The 16,538-nt window shown below is 37.0% G+C and overlaps 1 protein-coding gene across 1 annotated transcript in view; it reads right to left on the bottom strand.

Annotated features, from left to right (window-relative positions):
* The window catches only part of LOC121853342 (serine hydroxymethyltransferase, mitochondrial-like), a 28,947-nt gene extending 15,190 nt beyond the window's left edge, over nucleotides 1-13,757 (bottom strand). Inside the window, exons 1-2 of the mRNA XM_042347414.1 lie at nucleotides 13,604-13,757; nucleotides 1,512-1,670 (exon numbers count right to left, since the gene is read on the bottom strand). Coding sequence (XP_042203348.1) covers nucleotides 1,512-1,598 — 87 coding nt within the window. The 5' untranslated portion in view covers nucleotides 1,599-1,670; nucleotides 13,604-13,757. The remainder of the gene's footprint in view (nucleotides 1-1,511; nucleotides 1,671-13,603) is intronic.
* Between the last annotated feature and the right edge of the window lie 2,781 nt (nucleotides 13,758-16,538).

Here is a 16,538-nt window from a genome sequence, read left to right on the forward strand (position 1 = left end):
GTTCCTAAGAACAAATATATGAACTCAGGCATATTCATTGCAGTGATTCCACTGATCCCACTAATTTTCTTAAATTATTAAAAGAATTTATTTCCATTTTATAAGCATTATTATGAATTTATTGTAGCAGGCACAGTATAGCACTATAATTTTGGACGATAGTCTCTTCTTTACCATTTGAAATTTTGAATTATATCAAATTTTGTTTCGTTGAAAACTGCACAGAGGCTCTCAGCTACAAAACAATTAGCTACAACCTGTTTTTGGTGAGATTAAGGCAAATTTAATTTAATAACTTAATCATGTAAGGTTTATCCATTTTCCTTAATAAGGTATTCATTTCTTTAATGTACATAAATATATAACTTTACTTTAAAAGGAATTGTAGGATCATCATTTAGATCCACATCAGATTATGAGCTTAAACAAAATTCATATGCTGAGATCGAACTTTTAGATATACATGTAAATGGTGTTTTCTAGTTAATACAGTGGGGTATGCTATAACGAACGGATCCTACTACGAATATTCCTATAACGAACGGTTTTACCTATAAAATTGAGAATGCTATAACGAACGAAACTCCTACAACGAACATTATTTATTTATTTATTTATTTTATTCATTTAATTTTTTTTTACTAATTTATTGTTTTTTTATTACAAGTATTAATGATACTCATTATTTCAGGGGTTTAGATGCATATTTATGCACTTTTTTACAATTTTTACAATTTTATATTATATTTTTCAGTGTTAAGCGGTTGTATTTGGGGGCCTGGAACGGATTAATCCTATAATGAACGAATGCTATAACGAACAAGGTTCTAGAACCAATTAGATTCGTTATAGCATACCCCACTGATATCTTGAATTCTTAATAAATTTATTTTTCTTTTGATTGAAACTTTGAAAGTCAAGCCTATCATCTTTTTGTAGTTCTTAAATATCGTCCAGATCATTAATAAAGCTGTAGCAGTATAGCCACGGTGTTTTACTTTTTACCTATGCAGGTTACAACATACAAATTACAATTAGGAGGGTAGAAATAGTTGTTACAAATAGGCCAAGGAGTCGGAGTCGGAAGCATAAAAATTTGAGGAGTCGGAGTCGAAGGTTTTGTCTTCGACTCCACAGCCCTGCTTCACACGAGTTTCTCTCATTTTGTACAGTGCTCATTCATGAGGGTTGTATGAGCTGTGGGAGGAACTAACTACTGTACAGCAATAAAAAAATACAATTATACAGAACTTTACCTGTACAATGCTCACACATTGTACTGTACAGTATAAGAACATAGTGTACAGTGCAGTACACTGAAAACTTACTTCAAAATACTGTGTTCTAATTAACCACTTTATAATAGATTGTGAAGAGTAAATGAGGAAACTGGACTCAATGTATATTCCTTGTATTAAAACTGTCAGTGAAAACCATATTACTATTAATACAGTATGCTGTACTGTACAGTACTGTATATCAAAAAGAGTCACATAAACAGTAGAACTCACCTCTGAGGCAATAAGCTCTAGGCCTCGTCTCTGGCGATATTTTTCCTCCTGCACGAGCTGCCACATCTCGGGGTCATCCTCTGCCATGGTCTCATTACCGGTGAGGCCAGATGCCCAGCGTGAACCTACCACAAGACATCGTAGGCTGCTGCTGCTGCCCTGTACAACACAAATTGAAGCTGAAAACTTTATTGATTTTAATTTATTGGGTAAAAATTCATACAGAACGGTCAATATACAGTAACTTAATGCACTTGATATACGATTATATATGTACTGTATACAGTATTGATCATTTACCGAAGATAACACATATAGCTAATATTATAATACTGTACCCTGTATTGATTATATTTCCAATGAGATCCTAGTAACATCAGACAGTCTATTTTGAGTTAGCTATCTATTAGCTATAGACATTCAGTCAATATGATCAAGGACAGCTGACTAAGCCATGAGAGGCTTGTTTCCAATAGTCTTTATGTCAGCAGTACAGCCTCTCCTCGACTTACGACGGGGTTCCGTCCCGACGACCAGGTCGTATGTTGAATTGGTCGTAAGTCGAAAAAGAGAAAATAATACATACATATAAATTCTAAATGGGTGTCTCTTTTTCTTCTCAGCACCACGAGAACTCACTTTTACTATTGCCAGCCATTTTAAAGGGAATTACAAACAAAAATTTTGTCAGTACACGGTGCGATCACTAACGTCGGGACTCGAAAATACGTAATGTGAAAAATATTTTATACGACCATGGCCGTCGTATGTCCAGGTTGTCGTAAGTTGAATATGTCGTAAGTCGAGGAGAGACTGTATTTGGTGATCTTAGGGCCAGGTGGTCATCCATCCTGTCAAACCCTGTACAGCACTATCATCTTAGCATTGAACAACATGAAGAAAGAGGAAATGACTACATGCTGGTCATTGGTAAGTAAATAAGTAAGTGTTGGTCATCTGGTACAGCTGCAGAAATGTGTTCCTAAACCTCCTGTGGTAACCCATTTCTCCAAATGGCCAACCATGCCGGTCGTGTTGTGTTGCGTCTCTGTAACAGTGTGTGTTGGCACTTGGGCCTTCGATGATGAGCGGCAGAAATTGGACAGTGATTACATAGGAGCATCAAGGTCGTCTTAGTGACGTGAATGTGTAAAATGATGTAGGATTTTTAACGTTAGTCATGATTGTATATTGAAAAACACTCTCTACTGACCGGAGGAATAGGCCAGGAGGTATACAACCACAAAATCATTGCCATATGACAAGATTTATTCATAAATTTTAAATGAGTTGCGTTCATGGCTGTGATTGACCATCCAAAGGCCGATCAGAGAATGTAGTACATTGTGCCTTTAGCTAAAACAGTCCATAATGGCAACAGTGACTAAAGTGGAGGCTGAAAATAAATTGAAGTGAAAAACAAAATTGGGACAAGCAATCATTCCCCAGAGCCTGGCAGTAACCAAGACATTGTTGGTGCCACAAAGAAGGTTTTTCTTTTGTGTGGGTGTTTTCTCAAGGACTGTAATTGAGCTTACTGTACGATCCACCATTCATAGGGAGATAGTGTACATAGTGATAGTACTGTATATAACAATAAATTTGTTGATGAGAACTGGAAAAGAAAATGTAAGTAATTAATTTAAAAAAAATTGTCTGGAACGGCATTTATGCTGCCACAAAGAAAGTTTTATTTTTTGTGTTTTTTAAAGGACTGTGATTCTGCATACGAGTACCAAGAACACAACAAGAGTATACCAAGAATACAACATACGTACAGTACCAAGAATACAACAGCATACGTACAGTACCAAGAATACAACAACAGTATACCAAGAATATAACAACAGTATACCAAGAATACAACAACAGTATACCAAGAATACAACAACAGTATACCAAGTATACAACAACAGTATACCAAGAATATAACAACAGTATACCAAGAATACAACAACAGTATACCACGAATACAACAACAGTTATACCAAGAATACAACAACAGTATACCAAGAATACAACAGCAGTATACCAAGAATACAACAGCAGAATACCAAGAATACAACAACAGTATACCAAGAATACAACAACAGTATACCACGAATACATCAACAGTATACCAAGAATACAAAAGTATATCAAGAATACAACAACAGTATACCACGAATACAACAACAGTATACCAAGAATACAACATTATACCAAGAACTTACCAACAGCAGATATGTAAACCAGTTCAATTTTGTAAACACCACTTCAATTTCCTACTACCTTGTACAAGTTAACCTAGTTCCCTCCCAGCACAGCCCAGACGAGTTTACTTTCACTATAATGTATATGCTTGTGTGGCCAGTTACCTCCACTCATATGCCTGAAATACTCACTCATGCACCTATCAGACACTCATGTGCCAGTCACTCATATACCGATCATACTAATTCATACACATGTCATACAGTCCTATATGCCTCTCATACACTCACTCATACTCCTGTCATAAACTCAATGATACACTCACTCATACACGTCATACATTCTCATATACCTGTCATACACTCACTCATACACCTGTCAAACTCTCACTCTTGCAACCGTCATATACTCACCCTTGCACCTGTCATACAATATCTCCCTGTCTCACACACATAAACTCACTCACTCACAAAACGCAGACACACGTATACATACATACATACTACCTCATAAACAAACAGTGTTATCTTCTACTGCTTGTGGGAGGGGATAAGAAAGAGTTAAACACGCACTACATAGGGAGTTAAGTGTTGTACTGTACTAAAAGTGTTGTAGCTGGCAAACCTCCATTATCCTTCAGCAACTTCATATACGGCACGCATATTAGGTGTTGGTGTAACGGTACAGGAGTGGGTAATAAATGATAGTGAGTGAGTGAGTGTGAGTTTTCAAAAAAGAGAAAGTGTGTTTCGGCGAGGGCCAATCAGAGATATGCTAGAGCGTCGACGGACTAACCACAGAAGGAGTAAGAGGGGCGTGTGTAGCTGTAGACCAATGAGAGGGGGAGTAAGAAGGGGTGCTGGGAGGAGGAGGAGGCAGGTGATTGGCTGAGCTGCACTACCCAAGCAAAACACGACGAATGTATGTCGCCTATGATAACTCAAGTGCGGTATGTGTAACAGTACACTATCTCTTTGTGTAAGCTGCTTGCGAGGGGAGGGGGGGGAGACAGAGGTAGGAGAAGGTGAGAGACGGTAGGGGAGGGTGAGAAGCAGTAGATGTAAGGGAAAGTGACGGACAGGGGTAGGGGAAGGTGGGGAAAACTGACAGTAAGTACTGTAAGGTTGGTGAGGTACAAGACACTCTACACACTGGTGAAACTCAAGGTCAAACACTTGAAGCAAAAACCTGTGCGAGTGCCTGCTTGCATACTTGTACCCCGCCTGTGTGTGTGTATACCATGTTACGGTATACAGTATGTGTATGTGCATCCTGCTTGTGTACGTGTGTATACCCTGCTTGTGTACGTATGTACCCAGCTTGTGTGCGTGTGTACCCTGCTGGTATGCCTGTGTACCTCGCTGGTATGCCTGTGTACCCTGCTTGTGGGCGTGTGTGTATATCCAGCTTTGAATGTCTGTATTTCAACAAGTTCGTGTTTTAAAAGAATCACATAAAATAGTAAAAGTTCACGAGACACTTCACAAAACTTTAGTATACTTTGGGACCAGTATGACCTCGCATCCAGTCAATTTGGCAAGCCCTAGTCAAGGCACTGTTGTGATCGCAGTGTTTTGATATTTTTAAACCTGGTGAATACTTACGCCCACATCATACCGTACTGTATACTGTTTTGAGTACACACCCAAGTTCATGTACTCCGCCCTCTACTGTACAAAATATTACTTCATAAATTACAAACCAAGATACATGTACTTAGGCACTACAGGACCTCCGTTACTGTACAATAAAGTACTTCACACACCAAGATATTATATTGTATACCATTCACCTGTCTACATCTACGGTAAGGTACCACCACGTGCCTCAAACTAAAAGGAACAATATGTGGGACCATTTGCCCAACACCCTACAGGATACCTTAAAAAAAAATAACGTGATGATGCTTTGTGAGATTCGTGACCAATAATATAAATTGAAACGCTCCACCACCATGAGGCAACCATTGTCACATACCGAACTCGCCAATGACAAATTATAGCCACACTTACCTAACCCATGGTGGGGCAGAGTAAAAAGTAACGTGTTTTGACAGTTTTTAGAAGGAAAATACCTAAAAAGGGGTTTCAAAAATGTATTAATAAAACCGCATGCTGTAAGTAATAAGTTAGTTGTAAGGTGGATAGATCGATAACGTAATGCCAGTGAAGAAGGGAGTAGAGGAGAGAGAGGCAGATAAGACTTCCGTTAACCTTGAAACGGCAACTGGCCAGGCACTGGACAGATTAGGGTGTCGATTACAGTTACGGTATAATAGTAACGTCAACTGGGTCCACCATACATATACTGTATAATACATAAATTAAGTAACACACAAGTTATGGTTGAGAATCTGCAATATTTTTTTTTCTTTAGCTCCACGTAGTTCATTCTAAAAACAGTCAAAATAACTTTTTTAGTATTTTGGTTGTTTTTAGGGTGAACTCCGTGAAAAGGGGAGACAGTACAGTACTTAAACAACAAGAATCTTACTCAACTTACATAAACAGAACAGTACACAAAACGAACCTTTAAGTTAGGTTTAGTGAGTCCTCCAAAACAATCGACTATTATTACATTTTACTTTTATCCTCTTCACCACTGATCGGCTCGTTAGCCGCTTGGGCGATCGGTCACGTCTCTGTTACTTTTCCTTTTCTTTTATCCTCTTCACCAAATGATCGGCTCGTTAGCCGCTTGGGCGATCGGTCACGTCTCTGCTACGCACTGTTGGCAAGTACTGGGCATGCACGGCTCACTACAGTACATGATATTGCTAAGCTAGATTACTATTAGGCTAAGACAACTATACAAAATAATACAACCACCTCAACACATTATTCCGTCATTGTACTATTCATCTCATCCACACAAACCAGTTATACTAACTGGTTACTGTGTATACCAAGGAATGGTGCATACTGTACTAACATGTTATATTATCACTATATATGTATAGCCGTAATAATGTACTGTACATACAACGTTAACTAAAATCTTGGCAACAACCAGCAAGACGCTACAATAATTTGTCTATTATATACTGTATATAAATTCGGTTGCTGACATTACAGTACATTGTTATTACTGTGCTTCACCAACTAGTTACTCTGTATATTAAGGTAAGTAAGCGAGTCGATGGGTAAGTAATTACACTAGTCTATCAACAAATAAAATTATAAGATACCGCTCATCAATTTGTTGATTTAATGGCAATTTCATGTAATGTTTGTTTTGATATTTATTATGTAAATATGGTGGCGGAAGAAGAGAAAGGGCATATGGAAGACATTCATTAAACAAGATTTGAAGTCACTCACATTGAACTACAATCTAACGATCATCAGTATTTTTTTCAAGTTTGGTTAGGTTCAGTCAGGTTGTGTTGGGTCAAGTTAGGGTTGGTTAGGCTCAGTCAAGTTGAATTAGGTTGGGTAACTTAGGTTAGATTTGGTATATATATATATGTATATAGGTTACATTTGGCTACATTCGGCCAGATTTGATTAATATAGATTAGGTTGGGTTAAATATTGGGTTGATTGGGGGTTATATGGTTAGATTATGCTAAATGTGGTTAGGTTGGGTTAAATTACGACATTTTTCACCAATCAAACTTAAGAATCACCACTTACTCCAGACCCACCAAGTCGCCAGGTTACTTTAAGAGGTTTTACAGTTCCAGAGGCAACTTCAGTAGTTCAGAACCAGTTATCACTGCCAAACACCCAGTGGTTATAAATAGCTGCGTGTGTGAGAGGTTATTAACCCCGGGGCCTTCCATTTAATTCTAGTAGTACCACGTTGTATCAAGTAGTACCACGTTATGTCTAGTAGTACCACGTTATATCTAGTAGTACCATATTGTATCTAGCAGTACCACATTGTGTCTAGTAGTACCATATTGTGTCTAGTAGTACCATATTGTGTCTAGTAGTACCATATTGTGTTTAGTAGTACCATATTGTGTCTAGTAGTACCATATTGTGTCTAGTAGTACCATATTGTGTCTAGTAGTACCATATTGTGTCTAGTAGTACCATATTGTGTCTAGTAGTACCATATTGTGTCTAGTAGTACCATATTGTGTCTAGTAGTACCATATTGTGTCTAGTAGTACCATATTGTGTCTAGTAGTACCATATTGTGTTTAGTAGTACCATATTGTGTTTAGTAGTACCATATTGTGTCTAGTAGTACCATATTGTGTCTAGTAGTACCATATTGTGTTTAGTAGTACCATATTGTGTCTAGTAGTACCATATTGTGTTTAGTAGTACCATATTGTGTCTAGTAGTACCATATTGTGTTTAGTAGTACCATATTGTGTCTAGTAGTACCATATTGTGTCGAGTAGTACCATATTGTGTCTAGTAGTACCATATTGTGTCTAGTAGTACCATATTGTGTCTAGTAGTACCATATTGTGTCTAGTAGTACCATATTGTGCTTAGTTATTGTGTGTTTAGTAGTACCATATTGTGTTTAGTAGTAGTACCCATATTGTGTCTAGTAGTACCATATTGTGTCTAGTAGTACCATATTGTGTCTAGTAGTACCATATTGTGTCTAGTAGTACCATATTGTGTCTAGTAGTACCATATTGTGTTTAGTAGTACCATATTGTGTCTAGTAGTACCATATTGTGTCTAGTAGTACCATATTGTGTCTAGTAGTACCATATTGTGTCTAGTAGTACCATATTGTGTCTAGTAGTACCATATTGTGTCTAGTAGTACCATATTGTGTCTAGTAGTACCATATTGTGTCTAGTAGTACCATATTGTGTCTAGTAGTACCATATTGTGTTTAGTAGTACCATATTGTGTCTAGTAGTACCATATTGTGTTTAGTAGTACCATATTGTGTCTAGTAGTACCATATTGTGTTTAGTAGTACCATATTGTGTCTAGTAGTACCATTTGTGTTTAGTAGTACCATATTGTGTCTAGTAGTACCATGTGTGTCTAGTAGTACCATATTGTGTCTAGTAGTACCATATTGTGTTTAGTAGTACCATATTGTGTCTAGTAGTACCATATTGTGTTTAGTAGTACCATATTGTGTCTAGTAGTACCATATTGTGTCTAGTAGTACCATATTTATTGTTTAGTAGTACCATATTGTGTCTAGTAGTACCATATTGTGTTTAGTAGTACCATATTGTGTTTAGTAGTACCATATTGTGTTTAGTAGTACCATATTGTGTCTAGTAGTATATTGTGTCTAGTAGTACCATATTGTGTCTAGTAGTACCATATTGTGTTTAGTAGTACCATATTGTGTCTAGTAGTACCATATTGTGTCTAGTAGTACCATATTGTGTCTAGTAGTACCATATTGTGTTTAGTAGTACCATATTGTGTCTAATAGTACCATATTGTGTTTAGTAGTACCATTTGTGTTTAGTAGTACCATATTGTGTTTAGTAGTACCATATTGTGTTTAGTAGTACCATATTGTGTCTAGTAGTACCATATTGTGTCTAGTAGTACCATATTGTCTAGTAGTACCATATTGTGTTTAGTAGTACCATATTGTGTCTAGTAGTACCATATTGTGTCTAGTAGTACCATGTGTCTAGTAGTACCATATTGTGTCTAGTACCATATTGTGTCTAGTAGTACCATATTGTGTTTAGTAGTACCATATTGTGTCTAGTAAACCATATTGTGTCTAGTAGTACCATATTGTGTTTAGTAGTACCATATTGTGTCTAGTACCATATTGTTTAGTAGTACAATATTGTGTCTAGTAGTAAATTAATTGTGTCTAGTAGTACCATATTGTGTTTAGTAGTACCATATTGTGTCTAGTACCATATTGTGTCTAGTAGTACCATATTGTGTCTAGTAGTACCATATTGTGTTTAGTAGTACCATATTGTGTCTAGTAGTACCATATTGTGTTTAGTAGTACCATATTGTGTCTAGTAGTACCATATTGTGTCTAGTAGTACCATTATTGTGTCTAGTAGTCCACATTGTGTCTAGTAGTACCATATTGTGTCTAGTAGAACATATTGTGTCAGTAGTACCACATTGTGTCTAGTAGTACCATATTGTGTTTAGTAGTACCATAGTGTCTAGTAGTACCATATTGTGTCTAGTAGTACCATATTGTGTCTAGTAGTACCATATTGTGTCTAGTAGTACCATATTGTGTCTAGTAGTACCATATTGTGTTTAGTAGTACCATAGTGTCTAGTAGTACCATATTGTGTTTAGTAGTACCATATTGTGTCTTAGTAGTACCATATTGTGTCTAGTAGTACCATATTGTGTCTAGTAGTACCATATTGTGTCTAGTAGTACCATATTGTGTTTTAGTAAATCCATATTGTGTCTAGTAGTACCATATTGTGTTTAGTAGTAATATGTGTCTAGTAGTACCATATTGTATCAGCAGCCATATTGTGTCTAGTAGACCATATTGTGTCTAGTAGTACCATATTGTGTCTAGTAGTACCATATTGTGTTTAGTAGTACCATATTGTGTTTAGTAGTACCATATTGTGTTTAGTAGTACCATATTGTGTTTAGTAAATTCATATTGTGTCTAGTAGTACCATATTGTGTTTAGTAGTACCATATTGTGTCTAGTAGTACCATATTGTGTTTAGTAGTACCATATTGTGTTTAGTAGTACCATATTGTGTTCTTAGTAGTACCATATTGTGTTTGTAGTACCATATTGTGTTTAGTAGCAATATTGTGTTTAGTAGAACGCTTAGTGTACCATATTGTGTCTAGTAGTACCATATTGTGTCTAGCAGTACCATATTGTGTTAGTAGTACCATATTGTGTCTAGTAGTACCATATTGTGTCTAGTAGTACCATATTGTGTCTAGTAGTACCATATTGTGTTTAGTAGTACCATATTGTGTCTAGTAGTACCATATTGTGTCTAGTAGTACCATATTGTGTCTAGTAGTACCATATTGTTCAGTAGTACCATATTGTGTCTAGTTTTAGTTTCACGTGTCTAGCAGTAGCACGTTCATGTCCGTCTTAGTATAATGTATGTCTGATACCATCTGTCTGGTAAATGTACTTGTGGTTCTAGTAATAATATTAATGGTTGTACTAGTGGTTTTAAAAAAGGTTGTACTTGTGGTGGTAGTAATGGTACTTGTGGGAGTAATGTTTGTACTTCTGGTGGTAATGGTTGTAATTGTGGTGCTAATGGTTGTACTTATGTGGTAGTAATGGTTGTACTTGTGGTAGTAGTAATTGTTGTACTTGTGGTAGTAGTAATAGTTGTACTTGTGGTAGTAATAGTTGTACTGTAGTTGTAATAGTTGTACTTGTGGTAGTAGTAATAGTTGTACTTGTGGTAGTAGTAATAGTTGTACTTGTGGTAGCAGTAATAGTTGTACTTGTGGTAGTAGTAATAGTTGTATTTGTGGTAGTAGTGATGGCTGTACTTGTGGTCGTAATAGTTGTATTCTATGGTTCTACTTGTGGCTGTACAAAGGTTGTATTTTTTGTTTTACGGGATTAGACCCACCACAGGTATAGCACCACGCATCAGAGTTTTCAAGCAAAATATAATAATAATAATAATAATAATAATAATAATAATAATAATAATAATAATAATAATAATAATAATAATAATAATAATAATAATAATAATAATAATAATGAGGATCTTGTTAAAAATTTGGGATCAAAGAATTTCGTTGAAAAATTTGTCACTAGTACAGTTCTTTATGCTGATTTTAAGTATGAAACTCATTTTTTGCTTAAATAAATATTTAACATTTTATTGGCGAACCTAACCTAATAACTACAAGCACCTAACGGCCGAAACTTTGTTGACCCAGGCACGGGCGCAAACACCCCAAAAAACATGAGTTTCACATTTACAATCAGCACGAAAAACAGTATCTTTAAAAATTTTGAACACGGTCCAAATTTTTAGTAAGACCCGATGATGATGGTGAAGATGATGATAATAAAGGCCCATAAAAAAGATCAATAGTGAGAAACGATATACCTGTATTATGTTGTGTTGTCAAAGTAGAGAAACAATTGAGACCAATTGTGTGTAAATGAGGCAGAAAGTCAGATCAGCAACCTGGGACTTAGTCACAATTTTGGTGATGTTATATGGCAGCAGGGTCTACCATTAGACAACACATTAGGCTTCCAACATGTAGTTGCATTAATAATTGTAGTTGTAGTAATAACACTAGTAATGGTTGCATTAAAAAAGTTGTACTTGTGGTTGTAATAATGTTTGTATAAAAGTTGTATTTGTGGTTGTAGTAATGATTGTACTTTTGGTTGTAATAATGATGGTACTTATTGTTATAGTAAAGGTTGTATATACAGTACTTGTAGTTGTGAGAATGGTTTCAGTGGTATGGTAGTGGTTGTGGTGGCATATGTTTTTTTTTAGAAACGATGGTAATTATTGTGGTTGAGATAGTTACAATGTTCTGTACATGATGAACCAATGAGAAGATGTCAGGTGATTTTACTGAATCTATCGTAGCTTTATCTCTTCGAGACAAGAAATAAAAACATCACCAAGCTGTCATTTAGATATAAGAACATAAGAACATAAGAAAGTGATGCAGGAGGCCGACTGGCCCATACAGGGCAGATCCCTTTCACACCCATCCCAGCACTTCCATGTGCCTATCCAACTTCGTCTGGAAGCTCCCTAGCGTCCCCGATCCTACTATAGCAACTCGGTAGCCTATTCCACATATCCACAACTCTATTACCAAACCAGTGCTTGCCTATATCCTTCTGAATCGAATTTATCTAATTTAAAGCCATTTGTCTAGTTATTTCGTTATTACTGAGCTCAGAACATCTTCCATTTTACCCTTGTTAATCCCACTTACCCACTTGTACACCTCTATCATATCTCCCAACTCACGCTCTCTAATGAATGTAAGCCTAAGCTTTTCAGTCTTTCTTTATGGAAGGTTCAATATTATGGATCATTTTGTCATTCTTCTTTGTACTCTTCCAAAGAATCTATGTCCATTCTATAATAAGGACACCAGAACTGAACCGCATAATCCATGTGTGGCCTCACTAATGCTAGGTAGTTTCAAGATAACGTCACAGTTCTGTTACTCACAGACCTAGATATGAACCCAAGAACCTGTTTGCCTTGTTGCGAACGCTAATACATTGTTTTCCAGGTTTCAAGTCATTGGTTACAAATACACCAGATCTTTTTCACAAACTGAGTTTTATTTCCGTGTTACCTAGTTTATACTAACGTTTGTATTCGTCTTCCTATCTGTAGTACCTTGCATTTATCAGTATTAAATCATTTGCCAGTCTACTGACCACTCATGTAAGGTATCTAGATCTCTTTGAAGGTGTTCAAAGTCACTGTCTGAATTTATCACTCCCCATTTTGGTATCATCTGCAAATTTACTAATCCTACTAGTTATGCCTAAATCAAGATCATTAATGAATATAACAAACAGCAAAATCGCCATACAAGTTCACAATTGACTCTGCATGTATATAGATAATACAAGTTTACAGCTCATCGTGTACCATATATAGACAATGCAGGTATACTGTACAGTTCAATATGTAAAATCAGTACTGGGCTTCAAAATATCCCTTGACAAAGCAGTGGAGGGATCGTGGGTGGCATTTAAAAAAATAGGCAAATAAATAATGCAGGTATTGTATACAGTTCATCATGTATTGACAATGCACGTATACAGTTTGGGGTATTCACCTCCACTAACACTCAAACGCTATTTTTATAACGTCGTTTCAAGTGAACGAACAAGACACAGCAGAAACAACAACAACCTGTCAGCCCTTCATGTTATTTAACCAAAGTACCACCGTGTTTATTGGTTTTACTGACATAAAGATACCCGGGAACATCATTATATCGTCAACTTACGTTCAGAATATGTTGGATCACCCCGCGAAGACAACATTATGTAAATCCCAAGAACGCGATGAACGTGACCACTTGACACGACGGTATGAACACCACTGAGGAGTCGGCCACCACTGTCGGGAGTCAGGACCCGGGACACTCTGAGGCTGGGCTACATACACAACAGTGGCCAGATTTTCCAGACGGGAAAATGCAAGTTCGACGAAAAAATATGCTAGATTTGCCGCAAAAAATGTTAAATTGCTGAACTTAAGTAATTAGGTATTTAATACATGGGAAAACATATTAAAATTATCTTTTATTACCTTTTCCCTCGTTAAACTTTGTAATTCTTTATGATATGGCAACAACATGGAGGGAATGCAATATGAGTTGCCAAGTCTATAATTTCTAAGTTGCGTGTTTCAGATTTTCTAAGTGATATTTTTCATTTCTGGGTGTTTTGATGTAAAATTTTCACGCATAAATCGCTGGTGGCTGTTTCTGTCAGCATGATTATTGATCACTGACATTTTGCTTGGAATTTTTGCTTGACAAACAGTACAATTCGCTCTTGTCCTTTTTTTTTTCATTCACTGCATAGGCTATACTGTATTAGGATCTGCACAGACATTTTTCATAAAAATTTTGACTGTACAGCTTGTCTGAAATTAACTTTTTCTTGTCTAGGATTGCAGATATCCCTACAACCAGAACCCTTCTCCTGGAACACAGCACACTGACAGTTGCTTCCACAATTATGCTAAAAATGTTAGATTTCTCGAAATGCCAGAGTTTATGCTAGATCAATTAAAAATTTCCAAAAATGCCAAATTTAGCATTAAAATGCTGAATCTGGTCAGCCTTGTGATTCAGTGAGTGGCTCAACAAGGAGTCTTATACTTTAGAAGGATAGCTCACTCAATGTTAAAATTACTAAGTCTAGGTGAATGCGTTCGCCCATAGGAGTGGGCTATCCTTCTATAGTACAGGAATCCTTGAATCAACTTATAAAGTTAACTAGGAGACACAATATTGGAAATACTTACGGGTATCCGGCGCCAGAATTTAACTCACGGTATATAGATTCAGAAACTGCGGGAGTCCGGGAGGTTTAAGAGTCAGTAGTATAACTAAGATCTAATTGGTTTGTTAAAGGTTCGGAACTGTTAAAAGTTATTTACATTCCTTACCATAAATAGGATCTGATCGGACAAGGAAATGTTCAGCCAATATTAGAGGAGGCTTAGATCCTTTACTGGAAGTAGGATCTGATCGGCTGTCAGCTGGACTGGAGCTATTTTTGAAGCGGAGGCTGTCTGGGGAGATGGGCGGGCGACGAGATGAAGCTAAAAATAATCTTAAAACTGTGTTCTTGGGTCAAGCCTCCGCCAGTGAAGCTGCAGGTAAAGTTACTTAACCTATCATCATGATATAAGAGGATGACATTGTGTTAACTAAAGCTTTTGGTTGACGGAATGATTGGGATACACTCTCTTCTTGTATCAAGGAACTAGTCGAGGAAGCTACAATGTTAAACTTTTTAGCTAACTACAGTTCTGTATATTTGGTAATATTGACGACTGACCCGCAGCCGATTTTTCATAGAAAACGATTTTAAAAATGCCGCAATTTCACTGAATTTTAGTGGACACTTGTAGTTTGTGCAAATGTGTTAAAAAGTTATTAATTCTATATTAAACCAAACCTAACCTTAGTTGATAGGAAAAAAACCGACCTCGCCAACCTAACCAAACAAACTTACCTAAATTCCTTGTCGGGGGGGACCCCAAAGTATATTGAACAGAAAGAACTTATTTTGATATTATGTAATTTTACGTTTTTTGTGGACTTGAGAGCAGCCGCCCGCATTGGAGCTGATCCAGTCCGGGCAGCGGAGTGTTTTGTTATTGAGACGGAGGGAAGCGGCAAGCCATGGGGTTGAAGAAGTAATGAAGGATTGTGGCGTGGTCTCGGTGAATGTGGCAGAGCAGGTAGCAGGTGAAGTAGTGCTTGTAGTAGTAATCCTTGTTGCCAGCCCTCAGAACCTAGGGCCTTATATCCTTCCACAGCTGTTCTGCGCTGTTAGTGTGCACTGCAGTAACAGTCAACAAAGTTTTTGCTGTGGTTTACTGTTTTGGAGGTTATAACCTAAGGACCCCAAGTTCGAGTAGGCTTTCCTGCAATCACTGTTGATAGTGGTGCCTGGCTGGATAAATTTCTGACAAAGAGGAACTAGGGTGTTAGCGTCTCTTTTCTCAATCGGCACAACGATCATGCGGCCTGATCCACACTATATGCTGCCCAAAACCCAGACACCCTTTACTTAGCGGCCACATTGGAATTTCTTCTTACCAAATTTTCTTTTGTCAATTTCTACGAAGTTACTTGGGCCGCCAATAGGTTCCTGGTTTTCCATCCAGTGCATACAGACCTCACTGCAAAAATGCTTCCAGTCAACAACAGACTTGGTACACAAACCCAGTTCAATTTCACAGTATTGCTGTGAAAAGAACTTTCTTAGAAAGATGTTTATAAATAAAAGTACAATGCTGTACTGGGTTTAATCTTAGCATTTTCAATCCAAGTTCCTTTATAAACACTAAAACTGTAGCCACAACGTTCTAGCCACTTGTTTTTCTTTATACAAATTTTCTTATTACACTGGAACAAATTCCTTTCTGGTCTGAAAGCACAGGGATTTCCGCAGTGTGGACACACACTTTTTGAAGGAACATTGCTGTGATCTTTGAAAAACTGAAAGGTCTGGTTGTCTTTCTCCTTGATTTTGAAAATTACATCCATATAAGACCAGTAACAACCTTCACACGCCATGCTGAAAATGCAACTGGCGCGAGAAAGCGAGGCGAGATGAGGCAAACAGCGCGGCCGCATTACTGCCGAGAAGACAAAGCATTTGCACAAGAAATGATTTATCATATCAGAACTCACTGAT

This window comes from Homarus americanus, unplaced genomic scaffold (assembly GCF_018991925.1).
Source record: "Homarus americanus isolate GMGI-L3 unplaced genomic scaffold, GMGI_Hamer_2.0 scaffold50564, whole genome shotgun sequence".
Classification (NCBI taxonomy): domain Eukaryota; kingdom Metazoa; phylum Arthropoda; class Malacostraca; order Decapoda; family Nephropidae; genus Homarus; species Homarus americanus.